Here is a 21,128-nt window from a genome sequence, read left to right on the forward strand (position 1 = left end):
GGTTTCTTATGCACTAAACAGTCCTATACTTAACCCGTGCAGCCAATCTACTCCGTGGGAATAATATTCCCCAACTATCCTGGAGTTGCCAATACTTTGCAAAACCTGGCAGAGGGCTTCTTAGTTTGTTAAGGGCATTGGCGAACCTCGCACCTTTGCCGCTTAGCATACCAGACCCGGCCCCCTTACCTGGCGACATTTTGTCTGAGCTGGCCGGACATCTGGCCCATTTTTCCAGACATTACTAAGATGCGGGATACTTAAATTACCCTTCCCCACTTAACACTCTGGGGAGTGGGAGCCTTTCAACTACGGACTTTTTCCAGACATCCTGGCATCGAACCAGCGGGATGCTTTAGAAGTCCATGGCTGAATATGCGCTGTTACCTTGCAGGAGTTTCCTGCCATGCATTTCTAAACGACGGTACTTACAAATTAAGCGTTCCCTCTGTCTCTGGCACTTCAAAGGAAATCCCAATATGCCTAACATGCTGTTACAATTAAAATAGGGGGACTTTAATTCATCAATTTTTATGTAATGCTATACAAATTGTGCGATATGATATTTCCTGATTTTACCCGAACAGTGCATTGCAGCAAATCTCACGGCGCTAGAAGCTTCCTAGCGAAAGTTAGCAAAACACTGCCTGCTATTCTGTTAGCTGCTGGGTTTTAAAACCATTTTTCCTTTCACGCACTTACACGAAAACACTGCCACAGTTATACACATAATCTTAAAAATGACTTTACTCTGAAACAGCGGCGGAGGCTTAGGCCTCCTGTGAGCCACAGGTATATTCAGCACGCCTAGTTCCCTTAGTCATAGGGAAGGAGGGCTACATCAGTATACACACACACTCCTCCTAGTATACCGACACACACTGCCCCCAGTATACCCACACACACACACTCCCCCCGTATACAGACACACAGAAAGACACTCCCCCCGGTATATACACCAGTGATTTCACAACCTTCTTTGTTTGGCGGAACCCTTGAAGTATTTTATAAAATTTCGGGGAACCCTGTCACGGGAGACCAAGACTTATACACAAATTAATACCGGGATTCTGCCCCGAGCACACAAGTTGGGTAAAATAAATTGCAATTTATTTATTTTCAGACAGACACACAAATCTTCACAATAAACACTCAATAAAACACTTACTGGGATGGGGGAACGAAAACAAATGTCCTTCGAACGAAACAAAGTCTCTGGGCACGCTTGCGAGTGGGTGCGCAAAAGGATCCGTGTAGCAGTTCCTGGCTATGGGGCGCAACTTGCCAGCCCTATATCTTTGCCAAAAGGAAAAAGTTTGTTCAGTCCTTACAGGGTTGGTTCGGGAATCCCTTAGCTCTAACAAATTCCAGAAGAGGGGGATGGATGATCCTTGGTTACGATATTATTAACCACTCACACTCTGGAACCGCTGACGCTGGAACTTGGTCAAATCGTTGTTAAATCAGATTAATCTAACTGGGCCGCAGGCATTTTTATAGGGTTAAGGGTGCTATACCTAACATATGCACCCAATCGTCTCGCGGGAATAATTTTCCCCACCTATCCCCGACTTGCCAGTACTTCGCAGAAAGGGAAGAGCTGCCCCCCGGTTTGCATTGAGCATGTGTCAACCACACCTGAGCTCCTTAGCATTCCTGGGTCAGCCCCTTACCTGGCAACACTGAGTCTGGGGTTTGGCCACCAATTGTGAACCATACTTTACACCGGTATCTGGCACTCACAATATCCCGGCCATCCTAACACCTAGGATTGGTGAGGCTTTTCAACTCCGGACTTCTCATAGACATTGAGGCGCCCACTTTGCAGGATGCCTTTGAAGTACGGAGTTGAGAAATCCCTCCGTTCATTCACCCTTAGCATATTTGCATGCTAAAGGATTTTTCCCGGCCTCACAGAAAAAGTTTTCCTGTCTTCACATTAAAACCAACAGTATAACACAGTTTAATAATAAAGTATGTTCTACAACTATAAACTTTGTGTGTGTGTGGTTTCTTTATTCCTCCCTGCACTCCAAAAATTAGAGTGCTAGCTTATTCCGATTGCGAGTTAGCTGATTTAATTGAACGGGTTATGATGTGGTCTGCGGTTTCACCTACTTCTCACATCAATTGACTTTCCCCATTTCAAGTTATGAAGCTAACAAGGTAACATATACATTTTGACAGAAACCACTTCAGCTAGACCGCAAACCACTTAATCTTGCAGTTGCGAGATTATATATATTTTGTATCTCTCTCTCACACACACACACGCAAGCAGTTTGCAGCAGCCACGGATCACCCTCTCCATCCTCCCGCCCCCCCTCCAAGCAAAGTTTGCCGTCGCGGGCCACAGTGAGTGCGGTCGGCTAGACGGAACCCCTGGTTGGGAATCACTAATATACACAATCACACTCCCCCCAGTATACAGACATTCTTTCCAGTATATACACACACTCCCTACAGTACACAGACACACTTCCCCCCCCCCCCCCAGTACATAGACAGACACTTCCCCCCCAGTATATACAGACAGACAGACAGACAGACACACACAAACATTCCCCCACACTGTTGTCATTGGTTACACTTTCAGACGATTGCTCGGTATTGGATTATTCCTGCCTTCTCTGGATCCGGCCTTCTATTGAGGAGAAATTAGTGCTATTGGATCGCTCAGCGGTCTGTTGGTAGTGCCTGTTGGATCGCTCGGCGGTAGATTGGATGCTCCTACTGGATCGCTCGGCGGTAGATTTGTTGCGCCGGTTGGATCGCTCGGCGGTAGATTGGCTGCGCCTTTTTGATCGCTCGGCGGTAGATTCGCTGCGCCTTTTTGATCGCTCGGCGGTAGATTCGCTGCGCCTTTTTGATCGCTCGGCGGTAGATTCGCTGCGCCTTTTGGATCGCTCGGCGGTAGATTGGCTGCGCCTTTTGGATCGCTCGGCGGTAGATTGGCTGCGCCTGTTGGATCGGTCGGTGGTGGATTGGTTATTCCTGTTGGATCGCTCGGCGGTACATTGGTTGTTCCTGTTGGATCGCTCGACGGTAGATTGGCTGCGCCTGTTGGATCGCTCGGGGGTACATTGGTTGTTCCTGTTGGATCGCTCGGCGGTAGATTGGCTGCGCCTGTTGGATCGCTCGGCGGTAGAGCGTTCGTGGCTGGCCGCGGCCCGGGTATTGCTCCCCAGTTCCGGCCCGGTGATGTAGGACAGGAGGCCGCGGAGATCCCGGAAATGGCGGAGAGCGGGACAGGGAGAGGCCCCGGGAGCTGCTGGTGTCTGAGGAGACGCGGAGGGAGAGAGGAGAGATTGCGGCTGGAGGAGGGGACGGAGGTGAGACCCAGGGGAGAAAGGCCATGGGTGGGGGGAAGGGGAGAGAAGCCATGGGGTGGGGGGAAGGGGAGAGAGGCCATGGGGGGGGGGAGGAAGAGAGAGGCCATGGGGGAGGGGGGGGAGGAAGAGAGAGGCCATGGGGGAGGGAGGGGAGGAAGAGAGAGGCCATGGGGGGGGGGGGAGGAGGAAGAGAGAGGCCATGGGGGGGGGAGAAGGAAGAGAGAGGCCATGGGGGGGGGAGAAGGAAGAGAGAGGCCATGGGGGGGGGGGAGAAGGAAGAGAGAGGCCATGGAGGGGGGGCGAGAGGAGGAAGAGAGAGGCCATGGAGGGGCGGGCGAGAGGAGGAAGAGAGAGGCCATGGGGGGGCGAGAGGAGGAAGAGAGAGGCCATGGGGGGGGCGAGAGGAGGAAGAGAGAGGCCATGGGGGGGCGAGAGGAGGAAGAGAGAGGCCATTGGGGGGCGAGAGGAGGAAGAAAGAGGCCATGGGGAGGGGGCGAGAACAGGAAGAGAGAGGCCATGGGGGGGAGAGAGGCCATGGCGGGATGGAAGAGAGAGGCCATGGCGGGGAGGAAGAAGAGGCCATGGGGGGGAGGCGGAGAGAGGCCATGGGGAGAGGAGGAGGAGAGAGAAACCCAGGGGGGAGAGAGATGAGACCCATGGGGGAGGGCGGTAGACACTTGGAGGAGGGGGGTGAGGAGATACTCAAGTGAGGAGAGACTCAGGTGGAGGAGGGGAACAGAGGAGAGACTCCGGTGGGGGAGGGGAGGAGACTCGGGAGGGGGGGAACAGGAGAGACCTGGGGGAAACCGGTGCTTCAGCACAGGTGGCTCAGTGATTCAGGATACAGTAATTTATCACAGACCCATTATAATGTCTCTATAACTTTGCTTTCAGGTCACCATAGGCCGAGGAATTGGGGTCACCTACCAGCTAACATCCACGCTCTGCCCACTCATGATCTCCCGCACGCACTGTATCCTGAAGCAGAATGCACAGGGCCACTGGACTGTCACTGACAACAAGGTCACTAGTATCCATAACTTTACCTCCTTACGGAGGGCAGAGCTACATGCATGATCCTGTCATATAGGGGCAGAGCTACATGCATGATCCTGTCATATAGGGGCAGTGCTACATGCATGATGCTGTCATATAGGGGCAGAGCTACATGCCATGTCATTATAGAGCCAAATGGATCAAGGATTCAAGCCGTTTTAATGTCCCCACTAAACAAGAAAAACGTACTTAATTTCTAGAGAAACCAAAACAGTGGGGGTTTTTTTTGGGGGGGGGGGGGTTGTTGCTATGAGGAGGATTTAGTTTAAGGAAGCCACATTGCGTTGGCGAGTATTTTATTAGGTGCTTCTCTTTGTTAGCAAAGTGGCAGTTCCCAGAGTTCCCTTGGGCGTGTTCTATGCATCTGCTATTTTGCTCACTCTGTCATCTCTCCCTCAGAGCTTGAACGGCGTGTGGCTGGATAAAGAAAGGCTCGACCCCGGCAAGGCCCATGTGCTAAGCGCAGGAAGCTGTATCCAGCTGGGGGTACCTCTGCCCGACACTGACCAAGCAGAGTTCGAGTACGAGCTGCTGCAGGAAGATCGTGAGCGAGTCCGCCCGTTCCTGAGCCGGCCGCTGTCGGGGAAAACCAAAGGACCCCGAACCAAGCGGAAATTGAACTCCGAGGACTCCGAGGCGTCTGGGACAGAGGGCCCTTCCAACTCCTCCAAAGCAAAAGTCCACCGTGTCGCAAGGGACTGCGAAGAGCCTACTAAATCCTCACACAGGACAGACCTGGCCAAGCAGCCCACTGTGATGGTGGAGGCTGCAGCACCCTTGGACCAGCCTGATGGGAATGTCTCCATGCAGGACGATGCAATAGCGCCCACCCAGCAGCAGTGCCGAAGCACCTTACAGCTGACCATGGTGAGGCAGACCATGCTAGAGATAAGGAAGCTGAAGGTGCGGGTGCAGGAGAAACAAACGGAAATGCTAAGTGCCACCCAGCAGAGCAAGGCGAGGGACGCCACGGAGATGCAGGCCGTGCATAAGGAACTTCAGGAGTTACAAGATCAGCTGAGCAACGAGCGAGAGGAACAACTCCAGAGGGTGGAGGAGCTGAAGCAGATCTTCCAGGAGGAGCAGCAGAAACAGGTGAGTAAAATAGGGGGGTTCAGTGAATGCTCAGTCTCACTCATTAATGCACATTTTAATCTGCCGGGGGCGGCCAACTCCAGTGCTCATGGGCCATCAACAGGTCAGGTTTTCAGGATATTCCTGCTTCAGCCCAGGTGGCTCAATCAGTGGCTCAGTCTTCCACTTGTTGGTGGCCCCTTGAGGCCCGGAGTTGGGCACTCCTGGTCGATGCAATGCAGATTTCCTTCTCCGCCGGACTCCATGCGATTTCTTCCCAGTAACTTTGTATCCGCCTGACAGTGTTTTATGGGACATACTCACACATTGCTCTGGTTTTCACAGGGAGAGCGGAAGCTGGCGGAGGAAGAGCCGCTAAAGGAGCAGCTGGCACAAGCTCTTCAAGAGGTTAGTCACGTTCAAGCATGAAATATAGAGTCGGGCTGTTGGAAGCCCCTTCCCCAGCTTTGCTTGTGTGAGGCGGGGACTGTAGCTCTGGGATTGTCTGCCCAGCCAGCGTTGTGTTTTCGGGAATGATGCCGCGGCTGCCTCGTGGCAGACGGAGCCCACTGATTATATTCTGGTAAAGCCGGCAGGCGCTGCAGCTGTCCCGTGGTTTCAAGTGATGCACTTGGGAGCATCTGGGGTTGGGTTGATACTGTTGGGTGCAGGTAGTGCCCTGCATGTCTGTGGGATTCATTGTCAAAGCCGCCTTGTATGAGGATCATGATTTACATTTTGGGGGAGGATTTAAGGCCCGGAAGAGGATAGCGTGTAACCCTCGCTCTGCCTGTGCTCATGTTCCCGCAGCACACACTCCTCATGGAAGAACTGAATCGCAACAAGGACAATTTTGAGCAGATCATTCAAGCCAAGAATAAGGAGCTACAGGAAACCAAGGTAGCGTGTGTTACACGAGCAATTACTGTCAGTAACGTGCAAATCCTCCTCCTGGGTATAAATACATAGAGCTGAGGCAATATTGCTGGAGGCCATGCATGTTGTCTCTAAGTGTATATCAGAACAGACACATCCCATTAAATAGATCTGTTCTTCAATCAGAGGTAGATGACCTATGATTCTCAGTTGGCAAAAGGCAAACCCGTAAGCACTCCGGAGGGTCACAAGATCCACGAGCCACGTGCAGGAATGCCTAAGCAGTGTCTGAATATCACCAATACCACAACTGAGCCCCTTTACCGGGCACCCGAAAGGCATGAGGGATTGCTGGAACATTTCCATACTGACGTTAAGCTCATTAAAGCGTTGGTAGCGCAATGCTGTAGCATGTATCTTGGGGTTCTTGGGTGTATGTATGTATATCGTTATTTATTCATCACCCACAGTGTACCCAGCGCTTTGCAAAAGAGACAGTACAGGGATTTATAATACAATAAGTGAAAAAACCAAGTCGGATGATAGGAAAGGAAATCCCTGCCCCGGAGAGCTTACAATCTAAGTGGTATGTTGGGAGGCTTACAGAGACAGCAGGTGTTGAATAAGGGCAGTAGATGTATGTATGTGTGTACATCTTTATTTATATAGCACCATCAAGGTACATAGCGCTTCACAGCAGCTTACAGAGCGAGTAGGAGGGTGTTCTGGTAAGTGCGTCTGGAGGGGGCAAAGGTCAGTGCATATGAGATATATAGTATCAGCCAAAGGAGCAGCTACCCATGTGCTTCATTACAGATGTGTGTTTTTGATTGGTCTTAAAGGTGGATAGAGAGGGTGCTAGTCTGGTATTGAGGGAAGGACATTCCAGAGGTGCGGGGCAGTCAGTGAGAAAGGTTTAAGGCGGGAGAGGGCTTTAGATACAAAGGGGGCAGAGAGAAGACATCCTTGAGAAGAACGCAAGAGGCGGGATGGTGCATAACGAGAAATTAGGGCTGAGATGTAAGGAGGGGCAGAAGAGTGTAAAGATTTAAAAGTGAGGAGGAGAATTTTGTAATGATACAGAGTTTAATTGGAAGCCAGGAGAGGGATTTCAGGATGGGAGACGCAGAGACAGATTTAGGGAAGAGCAGAGCGATTCTGGCAGCAGCGTTAAGGATAGATTGTAGGGGAGACAGGTGAGAGGCAGGAAGGCCGGACAGCAGGTTACAGTAGCCGACGGGAGAGACTGAGGGCCTGCGTTAGGCCTGCGTTGGAGTTATAGCAGGAGAGGGACGGAGGAAAGGGTCTATCTTTGCAATGTTCCGGAGGCAAAAACGACAGGTTGTAGATGCATTGTGAATGTGAGAGAAGAGTCAAATGTGACACTTAGGCCGCGTGCGTGTGACACTGGGTGTGTGATAGTCCTGCCAGTAGTAATGTAGAAGGGGACAATGTTAAGTCTGAGTCGGCAGAGGGCCACCCAGGGTGATATCACAGATACACATTCGGAGACTGGTCTGTACAGCAGGTATAAGGTATGGGGTTGAAAAGTACATTTGTGTGTCATCAGCATAGATGGGAGTGCTTGGCCACGGTGGTTGGTAGGAGCAACTGCGGGTGTGAGACAGTAGCCATGAGTCCAAGCTATTGAAATGCTTTATTAAGAGGTAACTTTCAAGGTTTGACTTACAGGTGAAGAGAGAGGGTGCTTGGCGTATACTGAGTGTGAGGGAGGGTGCTTGTCGTATGCTGAGTGTGAGTGAGTTCCACAGGTAAGGAGGGGCAGTGAGGGAAATAGGTTTAGGGTAAGAGAGAGCAGTAGAGGTGAAAGGAGAGGAGACCGCTCTGGGTAGAGTGCAGCAGACGATCAGGGGCGTAGCCATGTCTGGTAACCAGGTGAGCATGTTTCCTCTCTGTATGTGATATCTGAAAGAAGGGGGTAGACCCAGTAATTGAGCCTCACACACAGGTTGTCCATCACAGCTCTGTGACAAACACACCTTCTCTCTGCTAACTCTGCATGGAGATAAATCCCATGGCTTAGTCTCCAGCTGCACCACAGGTTTGGAGTAAGTATGCACGTCCGCAATAACCACTGGTTTCTTGGGTGGCCATTGTTTGATAGGAATGTTATTGCTGGGGGCGAGTTTTCCTGCTCAGTGACCAGTGATTGTCCCCCCGCAGGAGGAGCAGGAGAAGGTGCGAGCGCAGAAGGAGGAGGTTCTAAATCACATGAATGACGTGCTGGACAACGAGCTGCAATGCATCATCTGCTCAGAACATTTCATCGAGGTAACACCGGAGACCAACGTTCTCCCGCACTGTCCTCTCAGCGGTCACGTGGGATGTATAGTTTTCTGTGTGTGAATCCCATTACCATGGCGTTCTTTACTGAGGCACAAAGGAGCGATTTGCCCATTCTTCCTGCCCAGCGTACCTGGTACAGACCACTTGGTCCTGTGGCATATTATTTCTTTATATCCCAAGAGCATAGAGACCCAGAGAAGCCACGTCGCATCCAGCGCCACAGGAGAAGATGTCATCTGTGACGGGTTCCTTTCCATAGCAGGGAAAGTCGTGCACAGCTAGGAGAGGCGAATGACCAATCTAGTGCATCCTACCACAAAATGGCACGGTAACTTAGGGACAGAAGGCAGCTGTGAGTCAGTCCCATCCTATCCGCGTAACGCCATCCAGCGTGGGCCTTCCCTCTGCGGCAGCACTGCCGTGATGTCTTGTGCAGGCCGCTTCCTAGTTCAGAGGTTCATGTTTCCTTTCCTAAATCTATATGCACCTGTACTGCGCCAGCCACATATGCAGAGATATTATAGGTGGCAATACAGGAAAAGAATGTGGCACAAGTATTTCTTTAATCGCTTTGGAAAGACTGACTGGTTTGGAAAGGAGACGACCTTATTGTTTATAAATAAGACCATCAGATTTATGCCCATCCTCTCTTGTACCAGGAAGGGCACAGGATAAGGGAGGGCAGTAACACGCGCCCCCTCTCCCCCTTACCTTGTCGCCGGCTTCAAATGACGCTACGGGGTCATGTGATGCCGCGTCGCCCGGAGACAAGGTAAGGGAACTTGGACACCTCGCGCAAACATCGGCATTTAATTTGATATGCTTTGGGGAAGAGTGCCGGGCCTCCACCCTCCCCCCCAGAAAATCTTGCACGCCCCCCCGTTTGTGCACCGCTGGTCTAGTGATATCACAAAGCTGGAGGAGATTGGCGGCCATGTTAAATTTGGTGATGGGCTCAGTTTTTAGGAACAAATTCCATCATTTTAAGTTCAGATAACGGGGAAATACTAGAGAGATGAATACGGACGCCCCGCCTTTTTTTTTTTTTTTTCTTTCAACTTAAATTTTATTAAGAACATACATGGTTTACAGACATGGCATACAGTTGTAACATGGGAACAACCTCCAGTTGGTAAAAAATCAACCACATATAGGTACTTACAAATACAGACATACGGGACAAACAGACGGACATACATACAACACAGCCCCCAGGGGGAAAGGGGGGAGGGGTGTTGTAGGGGGGGGGGGAAGGGGTCCTCCTGCCATGGTTCCGCTTATTGCTTTGCGCCTACTGGCTCTCTGCGTCCGGGGAAACCGAGTGCTCTCCTCAAGTCACCCTTGACCTGCTGTAAAGTCTGTTATCTATCTCTGTCTACGGGTCTCTAGTCTGTCCAAATAGTCTGTTTCGTAGTGTCGTCAAGTGAGAACGCACTTTCCTTTATTAATGCCATATCGTGGCCCTTTCTACCCCCCGGTATGTCTGTCTGGGCCAACCATGGCAGCCAGGCTTTTAGAAAATTTGTACCAGTGTCATTGACCAAGCTCGTCAATTTCTCCATGTGGCAAACCGACCCAATCCTATTCCGAATCTTAGCAATTAGTGGGATTTCATTTTGTTTCCAACTTGCTGCGATCTCCCCTCGTACCGCCATCGCAAAATGCGCCACCAATTTATTTTCACCTTTTGGAGAGACCTTGTTGAGGAGGAACAGCCACGGGTCTAGTGGGATGTGTGTGCCTAGGATCTTATTCAGCCAGTCTTTAATCGAGTCCCAGACCGGGGCGGTCTTGGGGCAAGACCACAGCATGTGCAACAGGTCTGCCTGCTGTCCGCATTGTCTTGGACACAATGGGGAGTAACTGGGCAGAAATGTAGCTAATTTTGTGGGGGTGTGGTACCATCTCGTCATAACCTTATATGCGTTCTCCCTTAAGGTCGTACACCTGGAGCTTTTAAAGGTTGCCATCACGATCTTTGTCCAGTCCTCTAGATCTAGTGCCTCCCCCAAATCAGACTCCCATTTAGTCAAATATCCTGTTTTTTCCATCACTGTCGCGCTAGAACCGGTTACCTCTTTGTACATCTGCGATGTGAGTCCCTTGGTGGGTGTCCCTGATCGACAGAGCTTTTCGAAATTCGTTAATTGGGTGTGGGGCTGAATTGCCTGATAGAACGCTCTGATCTGGAGGTGTCTAAAAAACTCGGCGTTGGGGATGCTTTTGCTGGATTTAAGTAGATCAAATGTTTGTATGCCTCGCCTACCCTCCAGATCTACTAGCCTATTAATATATTATTCTTTGAAGAATAAGCGTGCCGGGCGCACATGTAATGAGCGGCTTTGCTAATCTTCTCTCTCTCTCTCTCTCTCTCTCTCTCAGGCTGTGACGCTGAACTGCGCCCACAGCTTCTGCTCCTACTGCATCCAGGCGTGGAAGAAGCGGAAGGAGGAGTGTCCCATCTGCCGTCAGGAGATCCGATCCCAGACCCGCTCTCTGGTCCTGGACAACTGCATCGACAGCATGGTGAACAAGCTGAGCCCGGAGATGAAGGCGCGGCGGGAGTCCCTGATTGTCGAGCGGAAAGGTGAGGTGGGTGAGCACGGCAGGGCATGCTAGGCTGGCAGACAGTTACCCCTCCACCCCCCAAGATATTGAAGCTCAGAAAGGGGCATGGGGGGGGGGGGTGTATGAACCCCTTAGCTGCCAGAGATTCAGCACTATGTTCCTGAGCACAGGGAACGCAATGAATCCCTTGGCAAACAGAAATGTGCTCACGGGGTATGTTATAATGCACAGGAACAGAACAGTGCTAGTTGGGTGCAGCAAACTCGCCGCCGTGGATATGATGGTGATGTGTAAGTATGAAGCAAAAGACGAAAGCTGCACAGCTGGGCCAGTTTATTCAACCACTGCCTCCCACCCTCCAAAGGGACAGCACCATTCTTTAATGCAGGGGTTCTCCAGTCCTCAAGACCCCCCAAAACCATTCTGGTTTTCAGGATATCGCTGCTTCAGCACAGGTGGCTCAGTCTGTGCTGAATCAGGGATATCCTGAAAACCTGACCGGTTTGGGGGGTCTTGAGGTCTGCAGTTGAGAATCCCTGCTTTTAATGGCAAAACAAAATTACACAGAGAGGGGAAGAAACACACAAAGCATTGAGGAACGTGAATAAAATACAAATCTGCAATGGTTGACAAATCACCAAAAAATCTACTCGCCACACAAAAAAATCTACTCGCCACCTAGTACCAAACGTGTGCTGCTTGGGCCAATATTTACTCGCCCGGGGGTTAAATCCACTCGCCCGGGGCGAGCAAATGTATAGGTTTGTCGAACACTGCAAATCTGTATATAAAACTGCATGGATGGGCTAATGCAGCCGGACCTCGGGGGACGTCCCGCTCAGTACCTGCACGGTGACATGCAAATGAGCACACAATGTGTCACCTTTTGCCTGGAATATCCATTCACATGGAGCTCATATAAGCAAATGCATCGCTGTTCACACAGCTTTTAAGCACAGCATGGGACTAGCAAAGCAAGTCAAACCACTCACAGACATGTTTCAACCTTGATGGGTCTCATCAGTGCGAGGTTGGTCTATACTTGCCTTGCAATATTTCTAGGCTGGGTAGGTTTACTATACATTTTAAGTTATGGTGGGTGAAAAAGGCGACAGAAACCTCCACCGTTAGCATATTGCCATTAAACAATATAATGGATATTCCAGGCAAAAGGTGACACATTGTGTGCCCATTTGCATGTCATTTCCCAGAATCCCTTGCTGCAGTGGGAGCACTGTATGCTGGGAATAATGGTTGAAAGGCAGGGGTGCAGACCTGCCTAAGACATGTGAATGTGCTCACGAGATTATATATATATATATATATATATTCGTATTGATTTAACATTTCATTTAATTTTGAATTGAATTAAGCACTATCACATTAACTCATACAGCTCAACCCCGTTATAGTGCGGTCCTCGGGGGCCACCCGTTCTGACTGCGCTAATTTTTTTTTAAATGGCCGCCGCGCGCCCGATCGGGGGGAGGGAGGTGGAGTGAGGCGCCGGCAGCCCTACATGGCCCCTAGCAGCCACTGTAGTTCTCCCAGCATTCCCGCCACTCCCCTCAGCAGCTCCGCACCAGCCAACCACGGATCCCTGCAACTATCCTACAGCCTCGCACCGATTTTTTTTTTCCACGTATTCCCCCCCCCCCCCAGCCTCGCACTGATCCCTGCACCGCGCGCCGATCTCCGCTCCCAGCCTCACACTGATCCCCGCACTGCCCCCCCCCCCAACCCCCCAGCCTCGCGCCGATCTCCGCTCCCAGCCTCGCGCCGATCCCCCAACCTTGCACCGTTCCTCCCCTCCCCCCCCCCCAGCAGCCCCACGATGCCCCCAAAGGTGGGCTGTGACACCAAAGGTAGGGGGGCTGTGTATGTAGTTTGTGTGTGCCTATGCAGTGTGCTGTATGCAGTGCGCTGTGAGCTGTGTGCGTATGCAGTGTGCGTGAGCTGTGTGCGTATGCTGTGAGCTGTGTGCGTATGCAGTGTGCTGTGAGTGTGTGCAGTGTGCAGTGTGCAGTGTGCAGTGTGCTGTGAGTGTGTGCAGTGTGCTGTGAGTGTTTTTTTTTTATTCGGGGTCCATGCTCAAACCGCGTTATATCGGATTGCGCTATAACGGGGTTGAGCTGTATTAGTATATTTTGTCTAGTTTCATCAAAATAGCAATATACACCTTACACTGGGCGTGAATTAACATTCTAATATTTTATCTAGTGGATATATTGAACTAGTGAGTCTGTTTTTGTTAGAGATACACACACTCACACACACACACACACACACAAGCCCCGTAGTATATAAAAGTGTAACATTTATGAAGGAGAGGGAAAGCGGAGAACACGTGCACTCACAAGTATTGGTTAAAAATCCGCATTTGGTGATATCGGCGCCAGCGGTGGGAGCAGTCGGGGTCCCAGCGTTAGTGTTCGGCCGCAGCGGTGGGAGCAGTCGGGGTCCCAGCGTTAGTGTTCGGCCGCAGCGCTGGGAACATTCGGGGTCCCAGCGTTAGTGTTCGGCCGCAGCGGTGGGAGCAGTCGGGGTCCCAGCGTTAGTGTTCGGCCGCAGCGCTGGGAACAGTCGGGGTCCCAGCGTTAGTGTTCGGCCGCAGCGTTGGGAGCAGTCGGGGTCCCAGCGTTAGTGTTCGGCCGCAGCGCTGGGAACAGTCGGGGTCCCAGCGTTAGTGTTCGGCCGCAGCGCTGGGAGCAGTCGGGGTCCCAGCGTTAGTGTTCGGCCGCAGCGCTGGGAGCAGTCGGGGTCCCAGCGTTAGTGTTCGGCCGCAGCGCTGGGAGCAGTCGGGGTCCCAGCGTTAGTGTTCGGCCGCAGCGCTGGGAGCAGTCGGGGTCCCAGCGTTAGTTTTCGGCCGCAGCGCTTGGAACAGTCGGGGTCCCAGCGTTAGTGTTCGGCCGCAGCGCTGGGAGCAGTCGGGGTCCCAGCGTTAGTTTTCGGCCGCAGCGCTTGGAACAGTCGGGGTCCCAGCGTTAGTGTTCGGCCGCAGCGTTGGGAACAGTCGGGGTCCCAGCGTTAGTGTTCGGCCGCAGCGGTGGGAACAGTCGGGTCCCAGCGTTAGTGTTCGGCCGCAGCGTTGGGAACAGTCGGGGTCCCAGCGTTAGTGTTCGGCCGCAGCGTTGGGAGCAGTCGGGGTCCCAGCGTTAGTGTTCGGCCGCAGCGTTGGGAGCAGTCGGGGTCCCAGCGTTAGTGTTCGGCCGCAGCGTTGGGAACAGTCGGGGTCCCAGCGTTAGTGTTCGGCCGCAGCGTTGGGAACAGTCGGGGTCCCAGCGTTAGTGTTCGGCCGCAGCGTTGGGAGCAGTCGGGGTCCCAGCGTTAGTGTTCGGCCGCAGCGCTGGGAGCAGTCGGGGTCCCAGCGTTAGTGTTCGGCCGCAGCGCTGGGAACAGTCGGGGTCCCAGCGTTAGTGTTCGGCCGCAGCGTTGGGAACAGTCGGGGGTCCCAGCGTTAGTGTTCGGCCGCAGCGTTGGGAGCAGTCGGGGTCCCAGCGTTAGTGTTCGGCCGCAGCGTTGGGAGCAGTCGGGGTCCCAGCGTTAGTGTTCGGCCGCAGCGCTGGGAGCAGTCGGGGTCCCAGCGTTAGTGTTCGGCCGCAGCGTTGGGAACAGTCGGGGTCCCAGCGTTAGTGTTCGGCCGCAGCGCTGGGAACAGTCGGGGTCCCAGCGTTAGTGTTCGGCCGCAGCGTTGGGAACAGTCGGGGTCCCAGCGTTAGTGTTCGGCCGCAGCGTTGGGAACAGTCGGGGTCCCAGCGTTAGTGTTCGGCCGCAGCGGTGGGAACAGTCGGGGTCCCAGCGTTAGTGTTCGGCCGCAGCGGTGGGAACAGTCGGGGTCCCAGCGTTAGTGTTCGGCCGCAGCGCTGGGAACAGTCGGGGTCCCAGCGTTAGTGTTCGGCCGCAGCGCTGGGAACAGTCGGGGTCCCAGCGTTAGTGTTCGGCCGCAGCGCTGGGAACAGTCGGGGTCCCAGCGTTAGTGTTCGGCCGCAGCGTTGGGAACAGTCGGGGTCCCAGCGTTAGTGTTCGGCCGCAGCGTTGGGAGCAGTCGGGGTCCCAGCGTTAGTGTTCGGCCGCAGCGTTGGGAGCAGTCGGGGTCCCAGCGTTAGTGTTCGGCCGCAGCGTTGGGAGCAGTCGGGGTCCCAGCGTTAGTGTTCGGCCGCAGCGTTGGGAGCAGTCGGGGTCCCAGCGTTAGTGTTCGGCCGCAGCGTTGGGAACAGTCGGGGTCCCAGCGTTAGTGTTCGGCCGCAGCGCTGGGAACAGTCGGGGTCCCAGCGTTAGTGTTCGGCCGCAGCGCTGGGAGCAGTCGGGGTCCCAGCGTTAGTGTTCGGCCGCAGCGTTGGGAACAGTCGGGGTCCCAGCGTTAGTGTTCGGCCGCAGCGTTGGGAGCAGTCGGGGTCCCAGCGTTAGTGTTCGGCCGCAGCGCTGGGAACAGTCGGGGTCCCAGCGTTAGTGTTCGGCCGCAGCGCTGGGAACAGTCGGGGTCCCAGCGTTAGTGTTCGGCCGCAGCGCTGGGAAGAGTCGGGGTCCCAGCGTTAGTGTTCGGCCGCAGCGCTGGGAGCAGTCGGGGTCCCAGCGTTAGTGTTCGGCCGCAGCGTTGGGAGCAGTCGGGGTCCCAGCGTTAGTGTTCGGCCGCAGCGCTGGGAGCAGTCGGGGTCCCAGCGTTAGTGTTCGGCCGCAGCGGTGGGAACAGTCGGGGTCCCAGCGTTAGTGTTCGGCCGCAGCGGTGGGAACAGTCGGGGTCCCAGCGTTAGTGTTCGGCCGCAGCGTTGGGAGCAGTCGGGGTCCCAGCGTTAGTGTTCGGCCGCAGCGGTGGGAACAGTCGGGGTCCCAGCGTTAGTGTTCGGCCGCAGCGCTGGGAACAGTCGGGGTCCCAGCGTTAGTGTTCGGCCGCAGCGCTGGGAACAGTCGGGGTCCCAGCGTTAGTGTTCGGCCGCAGCGTTGGGAGCAGTCGGGGTCCCAGCGTTAGTGTTCGGCCGCAGCGCTGGGAACAGTCGGGGTCCCAGCGTTAGTGTTCGGCCGCAGCGTTGGGAACAGTCGGGGGTCCCAGCGTTAGTGTTCGGCCGCAGCGCTGGGAACAGTCGGGGTCCCAGCGTTAGTGTTCGGCCGCAGCGCTGGGAACAGTCGGGGTCCCAGCGTTAGTGTTCGGCCGCAGCGCCACTGGGAACAGTCGGGGTCCCAGCGTTAGTGTTCGGCCGCAGCGTTGGGAGCAGTCGGGGTCCCAGCGTTAGTGTTCGGCCGCAGCGTTGGGAACAGTCGGGGTCCCAGCGTTAGTGTTCGGCCGCAGCGTTGGGAACAGTCGGGGTCCCAGCGTTGGTGTTCGGCCGCAGCGTTGGGAACAGTCGGGGTCCCAGCGTTAGTGTTCGGCCGCAGCGCTGGGAACTGTCGGGGTCCCAGCGTTAGTGTTCGGCCGCAGCGTTGGGAGCAGTCGGGGTCCCAGCGTTAGTGTTCGGCCGCAGCGTTGGGAACAGTCGGGGTCCCAGCGTTAGTGTTCGGCCGCAGCGTTGGGAGCAGTCGGGGGTCCCAGCGTTAGTGTTCGGCCGCAGCGTTGGGAACAGTCGGGTCCCAGCGTTAGTGTTCGGCCGCAGCGCTGGGAGCAGTCGGGGTCCCAGCGTTAGTGTTCGGCCGCAGCGCTGGGAACAGTCGGGGTCCCAGCGTTAGTGTTCGGCCGCAGCGCTGGGAGCAGTCGGGGTCCCAGCGTTAGTGTTCGGCCGCAGCGTTGGGAGCAGTCGGGGTCCCAGCGTTAGTGTTCGGCCGCAGCGTTGGGAGCAGTCGGGGTCCCAGCGTTAGTGTTCGGCCGCAGCGCTGGGAACAGTCGGGGTCCCAGCGTTAGTGTTCGGCCGCAGCGCTGGGAACAGTCGGGGTCCCAGCGTTAGTGTTCGGCCGCAGCGCTGGGAACAGTCGGGGTCCCAGCGTTAGTGTTCGGCCGCAGCGGTGGGAACAGTCGGGGTCCCAGCGTTAGTGTTCGGCCGCAGCGTTGGGAGCAGTCGGGGGTCCCAGCGTTAGTGTTCGGCCGCAGCGTTGGGAGCAGTCGGGGTCCCAGCGTTAGTGTTCGGCCGCAGCGTTGGGAGCAGTCGGGGTCCCAGCGTTAGTGTTCGGCCGCAGCGTTGGGAACAGTCGGGGTCCCAGCGTTAGTGTTCGGCCGCAGCGCTCGGAACAGTCGGGGTCCCAGCGTTGGTGTTCGGCCGCAGCGCTGGGAACAGTCGGGGTCCCAGCGTTAGTGTTCGGCCGCAGCGCTGGGAACAGTCGGGGTCCCAGCGTTAGTGTTCGGCCGCAGCGCTGGGAGCAGTCGGGGTCCCAGCGTTAGTGTTCGGCCGCAGCGCTGGGAGCAGTCGGGGTCCCAGCGTTAGTGTTCGGCCGCAGCGCTGGGAGCAGTCGGGGTCCCAGCGTTAGTGTTCGGCCGCAGCGTTGGGAGCAGTCGGGGTCCCAGCGTTAATGTTTCGGCCGCAGCGTTGGGAACAGTCGGGGTCCCAGCGTTAGTGTTCGGCCGCAGCGCTGGGAGCAGTCGGGGTCCCAGCGTTAGTGTTCGGCCGCAGCGTTGGGAGCAGTCGGGGTCCCAGCGTTAATGTTTCGGCCGCAGCGTTGGGAGCAGTCGGGGTCCCAGCGTTAGTGTTTGGCCGCAGCGCTGGGAGCAGTCGGGGTCCCAGCGTTAGTGTTCGGCCGCAGCGTTGGGAGCAGTCGGGGTCCCAGCGTTAATGTTTCGGCCGCAGCGCTGGGAGCAGTCGGGGTCCCAGCGTTAGTGTTCGGCCGCAGCGTTGGGAGCAGTCGGGGTCCCAGCGTTAATGTTTCGGCCGCAGCGTTGGGAGCAGTCGGGGTCCCAGCGTTAATGTTTCGGCCGCAGCGTTGGGAGCAGTCGGGGTCCCAGCGTTAGTGTTCGGCCCGCAGCGGTGGGAGCAGTCGGGGGTCCCAGCGTTAGTGTTCGGCCGCAGCGTTGGGAACAGTCGGGGTCCCAGCGTTAGTGTTCGGCCGCAGCGCTGGGAACAGTCGGGGTCCCAGCGTTAGTGTTCGGCCGCAGCGCTGGGAACAGTCGGGGTCCCAGCGTTAGTGTTCGGCCGCAGCGGTGGGAGCAGTCGGGGTCCCAGCGTTAGTGTTCGGCCGCAGCGCTGGGAACAGTCGGGGTCCCAGCGTTAGTGTTCGGCCGCAGCGTTGGGAACAGTCGGGGTCCCAGCGTTAGTGTTCGGCCGCAGCGCTGGGAACAGTCGGGGTCCCAGCGTTAGTGTTCGGCCGCAGCGTTGGGAACAGTCGGGGGTCCCAGCGTTACTGTTCGGCCGCAGCGCTGGGAACAGTCGGGGTCCCAGCGTTAGTGTTCGGCCGCAGCGCTGGGAACAGTCGGGGTCCCAGCGTTAGTGTTCGGCCGCAGCGCTGGGAGCAGTCGGGGTCCCAGCGTTAGTGTTCGGCCGCAGCGCTGGGAACAGTCGGGGTCCCAGCGTTAGTGTTCGGCCGCAGCGCTGGGAACAGTCGGGGTCCCAGCGTTAATGTTTCGGCCGCAGCGCTGGGAACAGTCGGGGTCCCAGCGTTAGTGTTCGGCCGCAGCGCTGGGAACAGTCGGGGTCCCAGCGTTAGTGTTCGGCCGCAGCGCTGGGAACAGTCGGGGTCCCAGCGTTAGTGTTCGGCCGCAGCGCTGGGAGCAGTCGGGGTCCCAGCGTTAGTGTTCGGCCGCAGAGCTGGGAACAGTCGGGGTCCCAGCGTTAGTGTTCGGCCGCAGCACTGTGAGCAGTCGGGGTCCCAGCGTTAGTGTTCGGCCGCAGCGGTGGGAGCAGTCGGGGTCGCAGCGTTAGTGTTCGGCCGCAGCGTTGGGAGCAGTCGGGGTCCCAGCGTTAGTGTTCGGCCGCAGCGTTGGGAGCAGTCGGGGTCCCAGCGTTAGTGTTTCGGCCGCAGCGTTGGGAGCAGTCGGGGTCCCAGCGTTAGTGTTCGGCCGCAGCGTTGGGAACAGTCGGGGTCCCAGCGTTAGTGTTCGGCCGCAGCGTTGGGAACAGTCGGGGTCCCAGCGTTAGTGTTCGGCCGCAGCGGTGGGAGCAGTCGGGGTCGCAGCGTTAGTGTTCGGCCGCAGCGTTGGGAGCAGTCGGGGTCCCAGCGTTAGTGTTCGGCCGCAGCGTTGGGAACAGTCGGGGTCCCAGCGGTAGTGTTCGGCCGCAGCGTTGGGAGCAGTCGGGGTCCCAGCGTTAGTATTCGGCCGCAGCGGTGGGAACAGTCGGGGTCCCAGCGTTAGTGTTCGGCCGCAGCGCTGGGAGCAGTCGGGGTCCCAGCGTTAGTGTTCGGCCGCAGCGTTGGGAGCAGTCGGGGGTCCCAGCGTTAGTGTTCGGCCGCAGCGCTGGGAACAGTCGGGGGTCCCAGCGTTAGTGTTCGGCCGCAGCGCTGGGAACAGTCGGGGTCCCAGCGTTAGTGTTCGGCCGCAGCGTTGGGAGCAGTCGGGGTCCCAGCGTTAGTGTTCGGCCGCAGCGGTGGGAACAGTCGGGGTCCCAGCGTTAGTGTTCGGCCGCAGCGCTGGGAACAGTCGGGGTCCCAGCGTTAGTGTTCGGCCGCAGCGCTGGGAACAGTCGGGGTCCCAGCGTTAGTGTTCGGCCGCAGCGTTGGGAGCAGTCGGGGTCCCAGCGTTAGTGTTCGGCCGCAGCGTTGGGAACAGTCGGGGTCCCAGCGTTAGTGTTCGGCCGCAGCGTTGGGAGCAGTCGGGGTCCCAGCGTTAGTGTTTCGGCCGCAGCGCTGGGAACAGTCGGGTCCCAGCGTTAGTGTTCGGCCGCAGCGCTGGGAACAGTCGGGGTCCCAGCGTTAGTGTTCGGCCGCAGCGCTGGGAACAGTCGGGGTCCCAGCGTTAGTGTTCGGCCGCAGCGCTGGGAACAGTCGGGGTCCCAGCGTTAGTGTTCGGCCGCAGCGTTGGGAGCAGTCGGGGTCCCAGCGTTAGTGTTTCGGCCGCAGCGCTGGGAACAGTCGGGTCCCAGCGTTAGTGTTCGGCCGCAGCGCTGGGAGCAGTCGGGGTCCCAGCGTTAGTGTTCGGCCGCAGCGTTGGGAACAGTCGGGGTCCCAGCGTTAGTGTTTCGGCCGCAGCGCTGGGAACAGTCGGGTCCCAGCGTTAGTGTTTCGGCCGCAGCGCTGGGAACAGTCGGGGTCCCAGCGTTAGTGTTCGGCCGCAGCGCTGGGAACAGTCGGGTCCCAGCGTTAGTGTTCGGCCGCAGCGTTGGGAGCAGTCGGGGTCCCAGCGTTAGTGTTCGGCCGCAGCGTTGGGAGCAGTCGGGGTCCCAGCGTTAGTGTTCGGCCGCAGCGTTGGGAGCAGTCGGGGTCCCAGCGTTAGTGTTCGGCCGCAGCGTTGGGAGCAGTCGGGTCCCAGCGTTAGTGTTTCGGCCGCAGCGCTGGGAACAGTCGGGGTCCCAGCGTTAGTGTTCGGCCGCAGCGCTGGGAACAGTCGGGTCCCAGCGTTAGTGTTTCGGCCGCAGCGCTGGGGAACAGTCGGGGTCCCAGCGTTAGTGTTCGGCCGCAGCGCTGGGAACAGTCGGGTCCCAGCGTTAGTGTTCGGCCGCAGCGTTGGGAGCAGTCGGGGTCCCAGCGTTAGTGTTCGGCCGCAGCGTTGGGAGCAGTCGGGGTCCCAGCGTTAGTGTTCGGCCGCAGCGTTGGGAGCAGTCGGGGTCCCAGCGTTAATGTTTCGGCCGCAGCGCTGGCGCAGCTCCATGGCTTTTCTGGACCTTATACTATTGATTGACCAAGAACTAAATATTGTTACTGATACCCATTTTGTATCAGTATCGGGTAACAAGTCTGTCCATGCCAGGAGCGACCTTCCTAACAAACGGTTAAATAACGTCCCATGGGACAATTCCATCGCATTAGGAGAAACTGCTCCAGAGAGAGCGACTTTCTCATACAATCCCAGGGAAATCAGATAGGGGACACAGCCTGACACGCACTGAGGATTCCCTGTGCAAAGTT

General features: G+C 56.4%; 1 protein-coding gene across 1 annotated transcript; it reads left to right on the forward strand.

The window, feature by feature from the left end:
* The first annotated feature begins 3,038 nt into the window (after positions 1 to 3,038).
* On the forward strand, positions 3,039 to 11,279 carry LOC142485972 (E3 ubiquitin-protein ligase rnf8-A-like). The gene is made up of 7 exons (XM_075584629.1): positions 3,039 to 3,332; positions 4,227 to 4,355; positions 4,788 to 5,483; positions 5,808 to 5,870; positions 6,273 to 6,362; positions 8,523 to 8,630; positions 11,028 to 11,279. The coding sequence occupies exons 1-7, from the start codon at positions 3,234 to 3,236 to the stop codon at positions 11,262 to 11,264; spliced, it is 1,422 nt and encodes a 473-aa protein (XP_075440744.1). The 5' UTR covers positions 3,039 to 3,233; the 3' UTR covers positions 11,265 to 11,279.
* The last annotated feature ends 9,849 nt before the right edge of the window (positions 11,280 to 21,128 follow it).

This window comes from Ascaphus truei, unplaced genomic scaffold (genome assembly GCF_040206685.1).
Source record: "Ascaphus truei isolate aAscTru1 unplaced genomic scaffold, aAscTru1.hap1 HAP1_SCAFFOLD_688, whole genome shotgun sequence".
NCBI lineage: Eukaryota > Metazoa > Chordata > Amphibia > Anura > Ascaphidae > Ascaphus > Ascaphus truei.

What these genes read in the sequence shown, in the direction of transcription:
- LOC142485972 (XM_075584629.1), top strand. Translation starts at nt 3,234, where the DNA reads ATGGCGGAGAGCGGGACAGGGAGAGGCCCCGGGAGCTGCTGGTGTCTG. An exon ending in GGCTGGAGGAGGGGACGGAG is followed by an intron (nt 3,333 to 4,226) that starts GTGAGACCCAGG and finishes CTTTGCTTTCAG; the next exon opens with GTCACCATAGGCCGAGGAAT. An exon ending in TGGCACAAGCTCTTCAAGAG is followed by an intron (nt 5,871 to 6,272) that starts GTTAGTCACGTT and finishes ATGTTCCCGCAG; the next exon opens with CACACACTCCTCATGGAAGA.